Source organism: Orbicella franksi, chromosome 2 (genome assembly GCF_964199315.1).
Source record: "Orbicella franksi chromosome 2, jaOrbFran1.1, whole genome shotgun sequence".
Lineage (NCBI taxonomy): Eukaryota > Metazoa > Cnidaria > Anthozoa > Scleractinia > Merulinidae > Orbicella > Orbicella franksi.
This window is the reverse complement of record NC_138146.1, coordinates 11,775,818-11,793,575: the sequence shown is the minus strand read 5'-3', so window position 1 is coordinate 11,793,575 and position 17,758 is coordinate 11,775,818. Positions and strand designations below refer to the sequence as shown.

At 37.9% G+C, this 17,758-nt stretch overlaps 1 protein-coding gene and 1 non-coding gene across 3 annotated transcripts in view; one reads left to right on the top strand and one right to left on the bottom strand.

The window, feature by feature from the left end:
- Nucleotides 1–539: 539 nt before the first annotated feature.
- LOC145479979 (uncharacterized) overlaps nucleotides 540–17,758 on the bottom strand; it is a 94,661-nt gene continuing 77,442 nt past the window's right edge. Inside the window, exons 7-9 of one of the 2 annotated variants that reach the window (XM_081458468.1) lie at nucleotides 13,844–13,999; nucleotides 4,530–4,715; nucleotides 540–3,293 (exon numbers count right to left, since the gene is read on the bottom strand). In XM_081458468.1, coding sequence (XP_081314594.1) covers nucleotides 3,150–3,293; nucleotides 4,530–4,715; nucleotides 13,844–13,999 — 486 coding nt within the window. In that variant the 3' untranslated portion in view covers nucleotides 540–3,149. Of the gene's footprint in view, nucleotides 3,294–4,529; nucleotides 5,796–13,188; nucleotides 14,000–17,758 lie in introns of those variants that run through there. The other variant, XR_014048491.1, reaches the window with a different exon arrangement.
- On the top strand, nucleotides 1,527–1,599 carry Trnas-uga (transfer RNA serine (anticodon UGA)). Its single transcript has one exon. It is a non-coding gene; the product is annotated as a tRNA-Ser (tRNA).

The window sequence follows — 17,758 nt, the reverse complement described above, 5'->3', positions numbered from 1 at the left end:
AGCCTGAAAAACGTTAGGACTTTAAGATACGCTACGGCTAGGTACTACTACGGCTACTTTGGCCGTAAGGGACTACGCTGACAACGGTGTTTTACCCGCCAAACTCAAATTATTAAGATTTTGCTGTACGGCAACGGTATGTGCCGTCTCTACGTGTCTTTACAAAAATGACTACTTTCAAGGAAACCAGAGATCATTCTACTTTCATACGAAATAGGCGTGATTAATGACAATGATTTCCTTCTCCTGTATCCGTCTTACATCTACAAGAACTCAGATTTGCCTTTTAGCACTTGATAGAACCGCCTGTAATTCCAATCACAAAACAAAATATAAACTCCGATACACTGAAAAAGCTCGATTTCAACACGGACAGGTTGTTCCTACAACGATTACGTGATAAGCCCGAAAATACAGAACTTTCGATTATAATAAAATACATTTTGAACAGTAATAAACAATTATTACTCAGATTAGAACATACGAAGCTTTCTTATAAACGGCTGTTCGGCCCGATACTAATATGACTGAATTGATCATCTCGCGGTAGGTGTTAAAATCGTTCAAATTTTCTGTACAAATGACAAAGAAACAATGATCTTAGAACTGATTTTATGACTGAGAACTTTATCTTCAAACTAGGCTGTTCAAACAGTTAAAAAAGCGTTACAATGAGCAGTAAACAGCAGGCTTATACTCACGTAGTGAGGAGTACGTGAAACCAAGCACTTTCCCGTTGTAGAAAGCAAGGCTACGGCGGGAAAGCCGTACTGTTACGGCCGTCATGACGTCACCGGAAGTGATCTTCACTAACTGCCACGTACTACAGCCTAGCCGTACCATATCTTAAAGTCCCTGTTGACTAACGCAATGTCCATGAAAAAGTTACGAGGTGTTTATGATGACCATAAACAAAAAAAACGAATAAACGGCATGCGATGCATGCAGAAGCGATGACGTGTACGTGCTATTTCCGAAATTGTTCCAAGAAAATTGGAACATAAACAGACAGGCTGATGGTTAAGCTTAATTAAAAGTAAAAGTGAGATACAATCTGTGTGGGAAGTAGCTGTATTGTAAGTAGCTTTGCATCATTGTTTTTTCAGAGTCCAACCTTACTTGTTCCCTTTGTTCAATTGTTCCTCTTTGAACTGAATAATGCAATTCACCTTTTTCCCTTTTGTTTACTTTTCGAAATGACCGGCAGTGACACTTAAAAATTTTTATGAAATAAAACAATGTAAAAGAATATTGTGATACATGTCCCTAAGAGAAATCCAGTGGCGGATCCAGACTTTCACCAACACAGTTTATTTCACGTTTCACAGATAAGCTCTGATATTTCAGTGCTCATACACTGCTCTGACAGTGCTCATTCAATTGAATTCACCTGAAGACACCAAAACAGCGCTCACCAATACGTAAATTTATTGTTGACCCTTGACCTATCGCGTGTGCAACTTGCTTGTAGATCTTAAGTTGTATGTATCTTAAGTTGTAGATCTTAAGTAGTACTTACTTCAGGAGGCAGCGTGGCCGAATGGTTAGGGCGCCGGACTTGAAATCCGGAGGTCGCGGGTTCAAGTCCCGCTCCGACCACTTAGCTGGAGTTGTTTCTCGGTAGACCCTAGTTCAACTCCTCGGTCATGCTTGTAAATAGCCAACTGGTCTGCCTCCCGCCGGTTGGGAGTATTAAGCCTATTACGTTTAGTTGATATATTTGTTTCCTTCATTTAAAGTGGCATGCCTGTGAACTAGCTAGGTGTAGCTAAGCGCATTGACCACTATAAACAACAACATTTGAAAATTTTTTTGATGTGTTCGTATTATCAGTTTGCCGGTGCGCGCAGTTTGCCGGCTGCTCTGTTTTCCATTAAAGAGACCATAATCTAAGCTACATTAACCAATTCCGATCAAAGCAAAACCTTCAGCTAGCTCACCTTTTCGTTACACTATTCTCCATTGCTTCCTGCTATCTCAACTGGTTTCAAATATAAATGTTCTGTAACCCAACTGCCGATCTGTTTCTACTTAAGACACCATAATCCAAGCTACATTAACCAATTCTGATCAAGAAAAAAACTTCAGCTAGCTCACCTTTTCGTTTCGGACACTATTCTCCATTGCTTTCTGCTATCTCAACTGCTTTCACAGCGAACTTCCTCAATGCTTTTCTTCAATTCTAGTTCAATTTCACAAATATTTCAGCCCACAAACATGTTAAGTTCAGCCCTAAACAAAGCGCACCAATACGTAAATTTAATGTAGAACCTTGACCTATCGCGTCTCCCACATACATTAGTTCAGTTCAGATATTTCAGTGCTCATACAATACTCACACAGTGCTTATTTACTACCTCCCAGACTGTATTTCTCTTCCACAGAGCGGCGAATCGTGCACGACATAAGCGCAGCGCGACAAAAGCTCTACGCTGCCTATCCAAAAGAATGCGATGCGTGCCAACATATAAGCTCTGACTACGTCATCGCTTAAAAATCAAAATGACTGAGCAAGTGCCTTGGTTTCCCTGTTACTAGCTACGACCCTGCAATAAATATACAGATATTAGATTTTTCTGGATTTCAGAATACGTGCATACACGGTCTTTACACCCCTATTATTAGGGCTGTGGATTTACCATTTATGTCCAAATAATTCGTGAGCCCCTACTTTGTATAAGCACGCTGCTGCATCAACCATCAACTCGAGATGCACTTAATTCAACTTCATTGTCTTCCTTTTCACATGGCAGGATTTTCAAATGGCCGTGATTTTAAAACTGCCTGAAACCTGAACGTTAGGGGAAAAAGACAGAGTTTAGGGCAACGTGACGGCAAGCGCAAATGTATGTTACAACTGACAGGCTGCTGGAAACAGGAAAACGGCAGCAGGATTGGCCCTATGACTAATTATCCCGCCAAAAGTAACGCGGAAAAGCGTTGAATTTTTAATTGCATTTGTTCCATAATATTATTTTGGGTGAGAATTAGGACTGCAGTCTACTAAACAACAGTGTTAGCAGTGGAGCCCGGAGACTTAAAGTGGGTGCTCTGGAGCCCTGGAGCCCCACTTAATTGGGCTTGGAGCCCTAGAGCCCCACTGTTTAGGCCCGGAGCCCTGGAGCCCTAAAACCCTTTGGGACCCTGATCTATTCCGAGTCCTGCACAACAGGACCTGGCAATAACAGGTCAGCTCTACAAAATTCTCCTGTGTCCAGATTCTTGGCCATGAGCTGGTCTGGGTCAACATTTGGTGTGCGGTGTTCAACATATATCCTTTTCAGGGAACAATCCTACAAAAAAAAGGAAAAGAAAGCAAAATTGGTAGTTATTATAAGATTGACATTTTTTCTTTTCTTCTTTACGTTCACCCCCATTTGCTCAGAGTTGAGTTTGTTCAACACTGATCTATACTTCGCCATAAGAAAACATCGGTTACAGACGTGTACTTGTAATTAGTACACCGTGAACGTTACATGCGTTTCACAATGATATAGATGATGCAATCACAATTTCCCACATCAAAACACAAAGAACCCACCAAACAATCAAGTAACAAAACCACTTTTTCAATGTTTACTTATTCAAAGTCTACCGCAAGGATCCCGAAAGTGACCACTTTTAATTAATTAACATTCTTTAGTGCAAACCAATCAGAAGCCACGGATTGTTTCCAGAGAAAAAAACACAAAACGGTAAGCGATTCCGCCGCGATGATGAGGAAGCTGTTTTTCGAGGCTTCTGTATGTCAACTTTACAGTTTTGGCTTCGAAATCCTACTCTGGGCTTACTTTGCTACTTGACAGTCGAACTGTAAGTTTTCTAGCGGCATTACCTTACGGTTTTGAGTTTATTCTTGAAGCAATCTTCAGCTTCTGATTGGATTAAAACTACATGTTCCTTTTTAATTACCAGTCATATCGGTCATACCATGGCATATTCAACAAGGGTAAATAGAAAATACTTTTCACTGCATGGGTGCAGATATCTATACAAAAGAAATTTGCTTCAAATGGTTCGTTTTTTTCAGAATACGAGACTAAATTATAAGTTCGCAAAGTTGTGTTCGTGTTTGCGGAAAACCACAAAATTTAGTCTAAACAAAAATATTGTCTTTTTGTCTGATTGAAGTTATAAAAGTGAAAACATGACATTCCTCAGATTCAGATTTTTGCTTAGCACAATTTATTGCGAAGTTCACTTTGTGCGTACGTCTTCAAATCTCTGCGTATTCATAAACACATAACATAATATCGAACGGTTTCCACTTGATTGTCGAAAAGTAATTGGTTTTGCGTTTCCGTGCTACGCTATTGCCTTAAAAAAACTCGCGCCACTTTTTGATCCAATCAAAAGTAAGATCAAAACCAATAGTGACTCAGTCACACACGTTTTCCCGCGTCAGTTACATGCATTCTGTTCGAGTTTTGATTGCTTCACTGGATTGTCTATTTCCTTTGTGATTGGCTCAAGTGATAACTTTGCTTGTGGTTCTACGACACTTAATTGAAAAGATCACTAATAATCACCTTAAGGTAATTAATCGCTGCCTGAGTGATCATGGAACATCCTGATGCATATATTTCTTTAAGAGTTGAGGCGCAACAGTTGGCAAGTGCAAACACAGAACGATCTGTCAAACCTGACACCCCAGACAACACAACCTCCTCCAATGGACACATACGTGCTAACTCGCAAACACCTGCATCTGAAACCTTTTCCAACAAAACGCATACATTAACATAATGAACCAACCTCCCATACTGAAAGGTTACATGTCAAATGGTCAACGTGACAGACAGAAGGCACATACATCATATATTGAGTGGCCTGGATACACTAAATAATATCACGAAATCTACCTAATAACCTGATACAGTGTACTAAGAATGTTCACGTACATGGTACAGTTAATCAACTTGGTATGCTGGAAGGGTCATATAAAGCATGCAGCCTAGTACACCAGGCTGCAACAATGTAATCGGTGGATGGAAAATTTGTTGTTCGAGAGTTGAATGCTTCTGTGATTGCATTAATTCCCAAATCGTTGTCAATATTGGGAAACCTCTTCATTTTAAATCTAAGAACGTAATTTATTTGATCACTTGTAACAAATGCAATGTTCATTATGTAGGATCCACAACCAATGAGTTTAAAGTCAGATTTCGTAACCACAACTCAGCCATGAGTACAAAGAAGAACACTTTTGAGGTTGCGATACACTTAAACAAGGAAACTCGTGTCTTGTCTGATTTTGATTTCATCATTGAACAAATCTGAAATTTCAATGATCACAATAGCCTCGACGATCGCTTGCTAGGAGAAGCTTTCCGGAGTGCACAACTTTGCACCCTTCAACCTCACGGTTTGAATAAAGAACTAGGAATAGAATTAGATAAAATTAACACTTCCAAATTTTTTTTTTACCATCCACAAGTGTGCTCCTTTCTGAGTCGTTATATTTTTTTCAGATAATTCATTTGATTAATCGTTCATAGGCTCAATCAAGGATTTTGTTACAGGGCTGTACACAACCAGTACAATAACGGAGTTCTGTGGCCGATAATTAGGATTGTGTTGTGTTCTTGGGCAAGACACTTTACTCTCACAGTGTCTCTCTCTCCGCCCAGGTGTATAAATGGCGGCGAACTTAGTGCTGGGGGTAACCCTGCGATGGACTAGCATCCCATCCAGGGGGGAAGAGGGGGAGTAGAAATATTCCCAGTTTCCTCATACTACGGAAACCGGGATAAGCTCCGGCCTGATGGGCCACTTGGCCCGTATGCAGACTTTACCTTTACTGTTAACCTCCATAAAAATTGAAAAGAAAATAGCTTTAGATAACAGCACCCTTCATTTTAAAAAGAATTAGAACCCATTAAAGGACGTACTCCAGTATTAAAATAATTAACTATAATCTAACGAATTAACTTTAATTAATTTTAGGTATTAATATAAGCATATGTATAAGTATACGTAAGGACTGTCAGTAGTGTAAGTTGTAACGATTTAGAGCGTAAGCGTAACGGTATCCTTGTAAGGTAAGAATCGAAAGATTATTGTAAAGAATATCGAAAGATTATCGAAAGAGTATTGTAAACAGTGCAAGTAGTCGCTTAAAATATTGTATTGTAAGTAGAGTACTACGATGCAATTAAGTATTTTGCAACAATAATAACAATAACAACAACAATAATAATAATAAGTATAGGTAACCATACGGTGTTTCTCGATCAATTTGGAATCAATTTGCAAGAGTGAGTGTTTCAGAAAGCTGAAATTGCACCAGCCGCTTCGGCGAGTGTAATTTCAGCTTTGTGAAAAACTCACAAGTGCAAATTAATTCCAAATTGAACGAGAATAACCGTATGATTACTTATTAATAACATAAACATGAAAAAATTCGCTTGAAGGAAGTGCCGGAAGATCTTTCTTGACGCCGTTTTTTCAAGAAACCTTTTTTCAAAGTTCCCGCACAAAATTTTCGTCATAATTTTACATGATATCATTAGCTTAGAAAATTTCCTTTAGTCTTTCAGCAAATCATAATACAAAATTACGATGTGTAATTTGCACCTGTGTTACACTTTTTGCACTTGTGTTGCACTCGAACTGCACTGCTATCAGCCAATCAGAATCGAGTAATTTTTTCAAGTAATGTTTCATGTATATAATAATAGTAATAATAATAATAATAATAATAATAATAATAATTTTCTTTAAATAACAAACTTTATTGAGTACTTTTTCATACAAACTTGAAACTTACATGTATCTGGTTAAAATTCTGTACATCGCCAACTGTCAACCTATTATTAGTCGAATACCATGAATCTGTGACCATCTTTCTGCGCATATGAACATCACTGCATCAAAGTCAAAAACGGCTAAGTCATTTGCAGATAGTTGCTTGCTTTGCAATGCGCCAAAATAATACGTTTGATCGATTGCTGACCATTGCTGATAAGCGTGTCGGCGCAGCACAATCTTACAGCCGTTATTTGTTCGTCACGCAATGCTGTCACGGCATATGCCGCACATTTTGAGCTATTTTGTATAGAGCACTCTCAGGATAAATGAAACAATTTAATCATTGTTCATCTGTTTGTTCATATATATAATAATATGCGTATATTTATATAATCGTATTCTATAGTGTACTTAGCCTCGGTCCAAATCACGTTTGTTGTACGTTTTGATGTTTCAGACAACAGCTGATAAAGCTAGTGCCTGTACTCACTAGAATTTTAAAACAATTGCCATGAAACAAATTATAGATCAATGAAGCAAGAACTAGCTGAAATAAAAATAAGAAATCACAACATGTCTAATTCGTGAGAAAAAAATACTAAATTTAATTAGCAATTACGTGAGTAAATAGCCTGGCCATGCCATTTCATTTGACGTATTTTGTTTGCCTAGTGGTGAGGCATTGGTACGTTTGTAACAGAAAATAGAGGACTGTTGTCAATATAGTCCAAAATTATTGTCAGTAAAATATTGTAAATAAAACACTTATTGACCGGTTACCTCCGCGGCCACCGTTTGGTCGTTCCGATAAGGGTTTCATTATTTTCTTTACCCCTATTGAGCGGCCACCCAAAATTTAAAAACTTTGTTTTGGAAAGGGCGATGGCAGATAAGAGTCTGAAATTGAAGGTGCATGACGAGTGATAATTCAAATACACGTCTATCATGATTGTCTTGGATTGACTCCATGTTCACCAAGAAATTTATAACCCGATAGTGAAAAATTAAATATTCAAGGTACACCAACCTCTATTTATGCGGCTAGCTCCATGAAGCGGTCACCACCCATTTCCCTGGGGGTAGCCCACTGTATTACATGTAAATCAAAAATAATTGCACAGCGCGAAAAGACCTAGGTATGAGTTTAGCGTTACAGTATTACGCAGGGCATGTAGGTAGCGGTGGTTGAGTAAAAGATAACAACAGGGGAAATGGTAAACTATTCATTCTTGTCATTTCTTAATTTAATCTCTTCCTACTCAACACGATTGTGTGCTCCCAGTAGTTCCCAGCCTTACGGAGCCTTAGGTATTAGGATAGAAATTGTCCTACCCCTACCCCCTAAAATGGGACGAGAGCATTGCGTGACGAACAAGGAACCGCTGCAAGCAAGGATTCAAGCCAAACGTAATATTTTGGTGCAGTGCAAAGCAAGCAACTATCTACAAATGACTTAGCCGTTTTTGACTTAGAGGCAGCGGTGATCATATGTGTCGAAAGAGGGTCACAGATTCATGGTATTCAACCATTAAATAAGTTGACAGTTGGCGATGTACATCGGACGTTATGTAAACAAAAGCAAACTTCTACTTTATGTGCGACGAATGGTGAGAGAAACACGTCAAATCGGCTTTGGACCTGCCTTTTACAGCAAATGAGGTTAGAACATTTCGACATTATCAGCCCTGTGTCTATTTCAACTTATTATAGGTCAAGTCATGTGGCGCATGCTAAAATTTACGTCTAACCTGTAAATTGAAATTTGACGACGGACGGTCAAATATTTGCATTTTTGACGTATTTTGAAAAGCTCTCGCGTCGCTCACAATCATTTGCCCAAAGAAATTTTTACAGGAATCTGTAGATCATCCTTCTGCGATTCACCCACCAGAAGCTTAATCCATTTGAAGGTTTCGCACATGGTGAAAATCAATTATATTCACGAAGTACTTTTAAGTGAATGAAATACATGTCTTCGAAATTTAATTATTTTGCACCCAAAAAGACAACGTAACATTCCCTAAAACCAACCCAGTACACATTTAAGCATTGCACAAAAATATTTGAGTGTTTTAAAGACGGAAGAATGATGTGGTTTTGCATGCGAGGCTCTCAAACTTGCTTAATAAAATGGTGCGTCAAATGACGATTTTAACGGAAGTTGGTAATTTGCATATTTCTTTGAAATAAAAGGATATTTTGCCAAAAAGACTATCCAGTAGTTTTTGTCATGCCCTAGCCTATCTACTATGAAAATATGAGCGAAATCGAATTTTCGACCCTTGCCGAGTTATTTTCCATTTTTATAGACAGGGACTCTTAAGTTTTTTCCCTAAAATAAATTTCTGTAAAAATTTCAATTGCCTACCTACATAATTATACTCTGTAAGCATTTAGAAGCATTAAGTGGCTATGTACACAAGTAATGGTAAATTAATGTGAAATGATAGTAATTTGTATACTCTAGGCAATTCCTACCCTACATGTCCCCCTTTTTTAACAGAGGAAAACATAATGTTGTAGGAATGTTTTAACATTTCTAAAAGCTAAAATCTAAAATTAAAAAAAAAACAGTATTTAAAATCAGAATTTCGTCCAAAAAAAGAAAGGAACTAATAGATGGCTCTCTCTGTAGTTTCGACGTCAAAGTCAGCATTTTTGATATCACAGGGAACTCTCCTGGTTTTCCTAGGACCTCTCAAACAGATGAGGGCGGATCTCAAGAGTGCAAACGAAGTTTCTGCTCTTATCCAGGAGATCGTCTTAGTGTACTGTTCTTCCTTCTTTAGCGCTATCAGCTCCGCAAGGCGATCGTGTTACCTCAAGCATTCCTGGTCCTTTCCGCCGGTTGTAGTAAATACTAAGGGCGTGAATGTTCCGTGTTCAACGTCGAGAACTCTGCTTGAGTACTGAAGCTTCTTCTCATTTTCATTCATTCTGTAAATCTGTTGTGGCTTTAGGTCCCTGTACGATTCGGCATTTGGGTGGCAAACCCTGACATTAAAGAAAGCCGATCGTTGGCGTTCCGAGAAACCACGTGCGTGAATATCCAACCTTGCGTCTCGTGCTAAGTTAGCTCCTCTGCTGAGCTGTTCTGCACTTATGTCTTGGAGGACGGGTTCGACTTCAAAATCACTACATACCGTAATAATTCATAGAAAAGTGCTCATAATTTCAAATCGGCCGAGCACGAAGCGCTCGGCCGATTTTGAAATTACTTGCGCGATTACTCCCTGAATTGCACTCCACATGGTCCAATTACTATTAGTAATAATAATAATAATAATAATAGTAATAATAGTAATAATAATAATAATAATAAAAACTATAACAAAATTCTCGAACGTCATTGGCTATCAGCCCGATTTGAGCATTAATTGGACAGTGTACGCGTCATTTTGCGCGCGCTGTTGCGGTGCACTTTGTTCAGTAAACTGCTGGGTTTTTCAGCATTCATAGCGACGTTTTAAAATCGTTGAGCGCTCAATCGATGGTTTGTTCGTTTCTCGAGTTTTGTCATAGTTTTGATTAATTGGTAACAGGACATCGTGTCGTCCAATTCAGTCTGTAATCATACTCGTAATTAACAAATCGGACTCCCGCTTCGCGGTCGTCCGATTTTGTTAATCACTCGTCTGATTACAGACCGAATTGGACTCCACTCAGTCCTATTACCATTAATAATAATAATAATAATAATAATAATAATAATCAGAAGAAGAAGAACAATAACAACAACAACAATTTTTAGTGTATATATTAAGTGTATGTATACTGAGTGTAGTACGGGGTTAGATGGCAATTGGGACGCTAGTTCTGTTTCTTTCTCCCGTCACATCCCGTACTACATGTATTTTGGCTTGAAAAGCAGGTTTATCCAGATAGAACATCAAGAGTTCTTTCTTTCCTGGAGTAAGTTGTTTCTTGGTAAGTTAATTCAATGTCAGATAGTGAATGCAAAACCTAGCTAGTGACATCATCTTTCTTTTTTCGCCGGAAGGACAGCTGAGATCCATGGACAAGCTAAAGCCTATGTACTGTATTTCCTCCCCACCATTAAACACTTCCCGTTTGTTGTGCAAAATGGCAGTATCCTGGAGAAGCGATGAATGGCAAGAGGTTTTGCAAATGTTGCGTTTGCTCATCACCCCCCCCCCCCCCCCCGCCAAAATGAAGCTATTTAAGATCTCTAAAGCTGTCTGGTGAGCAATCCTTGCATTAATCAGACTCCTGATGGGGGTAAGCTCTGGGCTAAACGATGTTCTCATCAGTTGACAACTGTGGCCATTGCAGCAAAAAGTATCAATTCAGGCCCACTGGTTGGATGAAACATCCTCTCAGGATTGCTTTCATTAGAGACATCTACTAGTAGTCGTGAGCGATGAGCTCTTTGCTGGCCAAGTTTGGAAAGTGACTCGAGACTTTTATTTTTATTTTGTCTTCAGAGACATATGTCTGTCAGGGTTACTTTCGTGCTGGTTTGCCAGTAATTCCCTCCGCAAAAGCACTCTATCATAGCTTAAGAACTCCAACAATCATAACTGAAAAGCCTCCTTCTCAACATGTCAAACAATGTCCTATCTTCCACTTTCTAGGGTAAGGCTGTATATTTCCTTTTCAGAGCTTCACCATTGTTGCTTAATACTTAAATGCTTAGGCACATCCCAGCCCCTTATAGCTCATCACCAGGTTCTTGAAGTTCAGATCAAGCATCAAACAATCAATCAGCTTGGTACACGAAGAGAATACAATGACGGGTACAGGCGCATGACACATACTGATTGGTTTACTAAGAGCCAGGTACAGGTAGCTTACATATTGAATAAGCTTAATACACTGAGAGACATCTCCATAATGTAAGAACTAGCACGTTTCACTAAGATGATAATATTCAATTGAATACAATGTTATGTTATAACCAAGGTAGTGTTATGCCAGCCACTAATGAAATAAGAATAAACACTAAATGTAACACTAGTATCTTCTAACCATAAATGTTACAAAAATAGACGCTAAATGTTGGTAACAACTTATCCCAAGTGCAACATACATGTAATACAATTTAGCACTATAACCAGACCAACCATTAAATATGTAACGTATTTTAGTGAACTATTTTCACTTTTTTCTGTTTCGTGCTTTAATCCTTAAGAATTCTTATTTTCATCACACATTCTTAAACTATTTATTGCTCATTTTCAACTGGTATTCTTGTACAACTGACGCTGGATGGTGCTCCATCTGATGAAGCGTTTATCCGAAACAAGTTATGTTAAATATAAGATATGAATTTCAAACACATTGTGTGGTTTTTGAAGCATTATCATACTTTGTACTGTTAGGAAGCCTGGTTAAGTCTATTACTTTCATGGTTTTTACTATTCGGCTGCATTGTATTTACAACAGGGAAAAAATACTACCTTTAGCACTGATTTCTATTACATTTGGAATCATTAAAACCTTATACATCTTGATCATAATACTGCCACCTCTATACAGAACTGGAGAAAAGCATCCTTTCTTTTGATTGCTTTTAAAGAAAAAATAAATCAGGCATCAATTGCCTTTAGTTTTAGAAGCGACTGTAACATTAATTTCTTTCTTTACGAAAGATTTTAGACCTTATCAATGTTGTCTTAATCCTGGAATAAATGTAAACTTGATCATTTAAATTAGCATCTTTAATCTTTAATCTTTAATTATTCTTTAGACACTGTAAAAAATTCATCGGGGTTTACAAATTAGAAATTCCTTTACTACATATACAATTCAATTGCAATATAATAACAAACTGTTTTCTGTGAAAGCCGTGTATCTATTTTATAAATTCGAGATTGAGTAGGCACTTAAGAGGAAGAGGGTGTATCAAAAAAAATCAGTGGAGCATTTAAAAATCCGGTTTATGTATATAGGAATGTCTCATGCATTTTGCATAGACTGTTGCCACCCTGGAACTGGTAAGCTGATGCGTGTGCTAATGGCATGTTAATTTTGCAGTAGAAAAAAATGTCTTGTAACACAGAAAGAACAAAAAGTAACAACAACAACAACAACAACAACAACAACAGTTTATTTCTGCTACTTTAAACAACTAAAAGAATTTGCAAGATTATAATTATAAATAAATAAACAGTACAGTACATACAGTATGGGAGGCGCGGTGGCCTCATGGTTAGTGCGCTCGTCTCCGGATCGAGCAGTCCGGGTTCGAGCCCTGGCCAGGGACATTGTGTTGTGTTCTTGGGCAAGACACTTTACTCTCACAGTGCCTCTCTCCACCCAGGTGTATAAATGGGTACCGGCGAACTTAATGCTGGGGGTAACCCTGCGATGGACTAGTATCCCATCCAGGGGGGAGTAGAAATACTCCTAGTCGCTTCATGCTACAGAAACCGGGGTAAACTCCGGCCTGATGGGCCACTTGGCTCGCATGCAGACTTTACCTTACCTTACCTTACAGTACATACAGTAGTGGGACACCCAAAATAACTAAAAAGCTAAACTAGTTGGGTGACTGTAATTATAATAATTAAAAATGTGAGAGTCAGGAAAGAGGCACAACAAATACATTGGTACCCACAAATATCATAAACTTGGTGCAGGAGTAAATATACAAAACAAAACAAACTAAATAGATATAAACCATCAAAATATCAGTAAAGATTAATAGAGACTAATGAAATGCGAATTTAGTTCTTTTTTAAATTGATTAGAAGTACAACACTTGAATCTTTCATCGAGTTCATTCCATAATTTAGGTCCATTAAATCGAATATTAAATTTGCCATAATTTGTTCGAATTTTTGGACGATAGAAAGTAGACCTAGACGCAAAGCGAGTGTTTACATTATGTTTACAAGATGTTTTGACAAAAAACGAATCAAAGATCTTTGGTAGTTTGCCAGTGTTAAACTGGTGCATAAAAAAGAGAGTTTGAAGTTTAATATAATCTTGAAGTTTAGGAAAGTTAAGCTTAGCAAACAAAGGACTTGTATGTGCATCAAAATTTGAGAAAGTAATTAAAAGGATTGTTTTCCTTTGTATTATTTGAAGTGGTTTAATTAACCCTCCTTTCCCTGTACATTATACTTACCAAGCCACACCCTTTAATGCTAACACGAGTAAGATGGCGACAGTTTTCAGCAAGCGCTGTTAATAGTGCATCATCTACTTCTTTCATGCCTGCTAGCCGCAAAACACTCAGCTGGGGACAACTTGCTGCTATTTCAGTTATTACATCAACTGAGAACTAAAAGAGAAACAAGTTATGTAAATACTACAGGAAGAATACTTGCTAATATAATTTCACAGAAAAGTAATAATGTTGGCATTACAAGGGTATGTGACACTAATCTGCCATATAATGGTATTGGAGTAATAAGATTATGGTAAGCCCCACCCTACTTTCTCCCAAAAAGTCCTTTTAAGTTGAAGCCTCCTAGTGCATAAGCCCATAAACCACAAAATTAATATTTAAATGTTGCTCTTGAAGAGCAGCTTATTTGTATCTTGTCACTACGTACATATGTATGCCACATGTTCGAGGAATTGTCCAGATTATGTAAACATGCTTCACTTTTCAAGGCATAACTTGTTTAATCATGGCCATGTAAAGTTCAGAGTTTTTACATACTTTTCATGACCAGTTATTACGTTCATGATTAGTTATCGCATGATGTTGTTAACCAAGAAAAACACACCTAATGAATATTTGGGAGCTCCTGGTTCGGTTTCCAGGATTTGTCAACCACGGGAGCGGTTTCCATCCAGGAGCTTGCTGCTAATAGTGGAAGCTCCTGGATGTCTCAGCCGGTACCCAACCTCCATTTAGGGATGCAGTTGTTAATAGGCAGTCAATGACTGCATGTGGCCACCCTGGATATAAATGATAGCATATGGTTGCCAACTCTTGTCTCGAGCGCTTTTACGAATGCGAGTTGTTTAGACGTTTAAGAAGCCGTTTTTTTCCTAATATATTCCAACATATCCAACAAGTAACCTATGTGCAAACCATATATTGTCAATTGGCTACAAAAACTACCTGAAGATTAGGGTAAAGGACAAATTTACTTACAAAGATTATGACATTAGCAGTTACACCTCTTCAAGGCTGTTAGCCACAAAAAGTAAGGGAGTCAACGAAACAGTGTTTTCATTTTTAAGGGAACTTAGGAATCAATAGACTTCCTTTTGGACAAATATCTTTTGGATATCCCAGAATATGATTTTGAGAAGGTCTGGGCTCAATGCAGGGCAAAGTAATGTGTTCTTATCAAGCACTGGTTGCGGACCAAACTTCTGCCTAATTCAAATCTATGGATGTCAAAAAATCAGTAGATTATTAACTAGTAGTGTCAAATGCAAAATGGAGACATTACAACAGACAACCATCTGGAAGCTCCCATATTCTCGTCTGAACAGAAAGGATTGAGAGAGTGCAATGTACTGTATTTATGGCGACAAACCAGTTAAAAATTCAATAAAGATGGAAACCCTGGTAGAAACTTCCTGTGAAACTGAAGGAAGACAGAAACAGGAAAATGTATGGTACAAAGAAGTGAGCCTGCCAGTGTACATAATTAATCCATGTAAAAAATTAAAATGCCATAATTAATTTGGTTATCCCATTATTTACACCTCCTGACCAAAGAAAAAAGTTTTTACGAGTAAATTTTTCTAATTAGCAAACATAGCACGGCAGAAGTCGAAAAATCGATTTTTCTCTCTTTTCGTCCACAAATAGCCCTTAGGTAGATATAAAACGTGATATAGTTTTTTAGAGCTCGAAACGCTTTAAATTCGAGAAAACCGAGGAAAACGATTTTCGCCTCGATGGTCGCCGAAATGGCCGATAGCAAGGCTTAAAATTAGTTATCTAAACTTAATTTACGTTTGCGTGTAAAGGAAAACCAAAACTTATCGATACTTTTTCTTGAAAGACAAAGTATTCAGCTATCCAAAACAGGTTAGAACTTGACTTGAGCGCCATTTTAGAATAAACACACTTTTAAAAAAAAATCCCTTTCAGTTTCCGGGTCGAATTCCCAATTTACGAATAAAATTCAGAGATATTTTTCAACATGTGCCATAACTCCAAATTCCTTGAAACTTCGTCTTTGGAACACTTTTATGTTGTTGTAAAACATGTATTAAAATCAGCTTGGGTTACTCTTCGAGTGCTTCTTGAGGCCCGGCTAAAAAACCCCGATTTTACCTAAAACATCACAAAAAGTAAACAATGGACTTCTGCGTGTTGGTCTGAGGGCAAGCGGGTATAGGCGTTTAAAGTCCTTGTATTATTAGTTCCTTGTACTTAACACTTTTATGTTGTTGTAAAACATGTATCAAAATCAGCTTGGGTTATTCTTCGAGTGGTTCTTAATGCGCCGCTGAAATAACCGGATTTTAACCAAAACATCCTGAACATCAGCAAAAAGTAAACAATAGACTGCATGCGTGTTTTTCTGAGGCCAAGAAAGTCTGCTGAAGTAAAGCGTTTTGACTTCTTTCATTATCACATTTTCGTTCTGGAGGTCAATGTGCTTCTTTCAAAGTAAAATAAAGTGATAACAAGAGTTTATTCATGCAATCAAAAGTACCTTCACCCACAAGAAATATTTCAATCTTTTTACGTTAATTAGATTACTGACAGACGGACAATGTGTAGATTTCAGAGTCACGGCACCGCAATTCTAAAATTCTAAACAATTCAACCTGTATAACTGTGTACATGTATAAATTGAGTTACAGAGCTGCATTTACTTCAGTTGACTATGGAAAATGGGACTACAAAGTTAATGCGAGCAGGCGCTTATTTTCCAACCGTCTAATGTAGCACGTGTCCATTTAACACTGAGCCGACAAAACAACATTGATCGCAAGAAAGATTTCCGCTGGCAATCCTGACATAGCAGCACTTATAAGTCTGAGGATTTTCATTCTATTCTTCTCTCCTTCGTGACCTCTTCTTGGAATGGATACCATGTTGGATAGCGGCAAATTGGTGTCACCCAACCTGTCTTTTCGTGTCACTGCCAATTAGGATTCGCTGACCTCTGACTTTCCTCGACAATCTCGTTCATCAGTTTATGTGCCGATAATGGAAGAATAACTGACCAGAGTCCACCCGCATTACTTAGCAATTCTTCTCATCCAAAAAACAACAGTTCATATTTTTGAAACATAACAAAGGAGAAACGAAAGAAACCTTTAAAAAAGACCCGCATTTGCGAACTTCTGTCGTCCGACCTTCGATCTGCTGTAGATATGACGCATCATGCCTTCCGAAAGCGAACGAAGTGTTAGCAAAAGTCTTAAAATTAATTTTGGGTAGAGCTTCGATCATTACATGGTTGCAGTATGTTTTACACGACGGCAAAAACGGAAAAGAAAATACAAAGCAAAAAAGAACAAGAGAACTGAGGATACATATCGTTTTTACATGCAGCGTGATGTCTAAAATTGAATTCTCTTGGGAAAATTCAACCTACTTACTGGGTAAAATTAATTAGCTTAAATGGATTTGGCGTGCTTAAATACTCTATCCTGCAGTCCAGCAAACTATTGCAAGCGGGTCTTTTTGTGAGTCATGGATTGCCAATCGCTGAAAGTCGAAACAAAGTGAAAACATTAGTCAAAAAAAAACTTTGCACTGGCGGAAAATATTTCTGACCGAACTTTTAATTGGAATTCGCGAGACCTATTTTACTTCGATTTGTTTGTAGATACATATTTTAACTAAACTATATATTGCCAAAGTACAAAAGACTATCGGAAACATGTTTACTTCGGAAATAAACGGCTGCCCTTTTGTAAAACAACCCACTCTGAGGTACATAGTAAATTCCACCGCCAGGAATGAAACCGTGACTTGCAAGCAAAATAAACAATGAAACTTGTATTGCCGGTCCTGAAATGACTCTGAAATAACTTTTTGCAAACGAACTTGATAGGTTACAGAAAAGGCAACTGTTTTAAGCTTTAATTCAGTAAATGTCTCCTTTAGTTA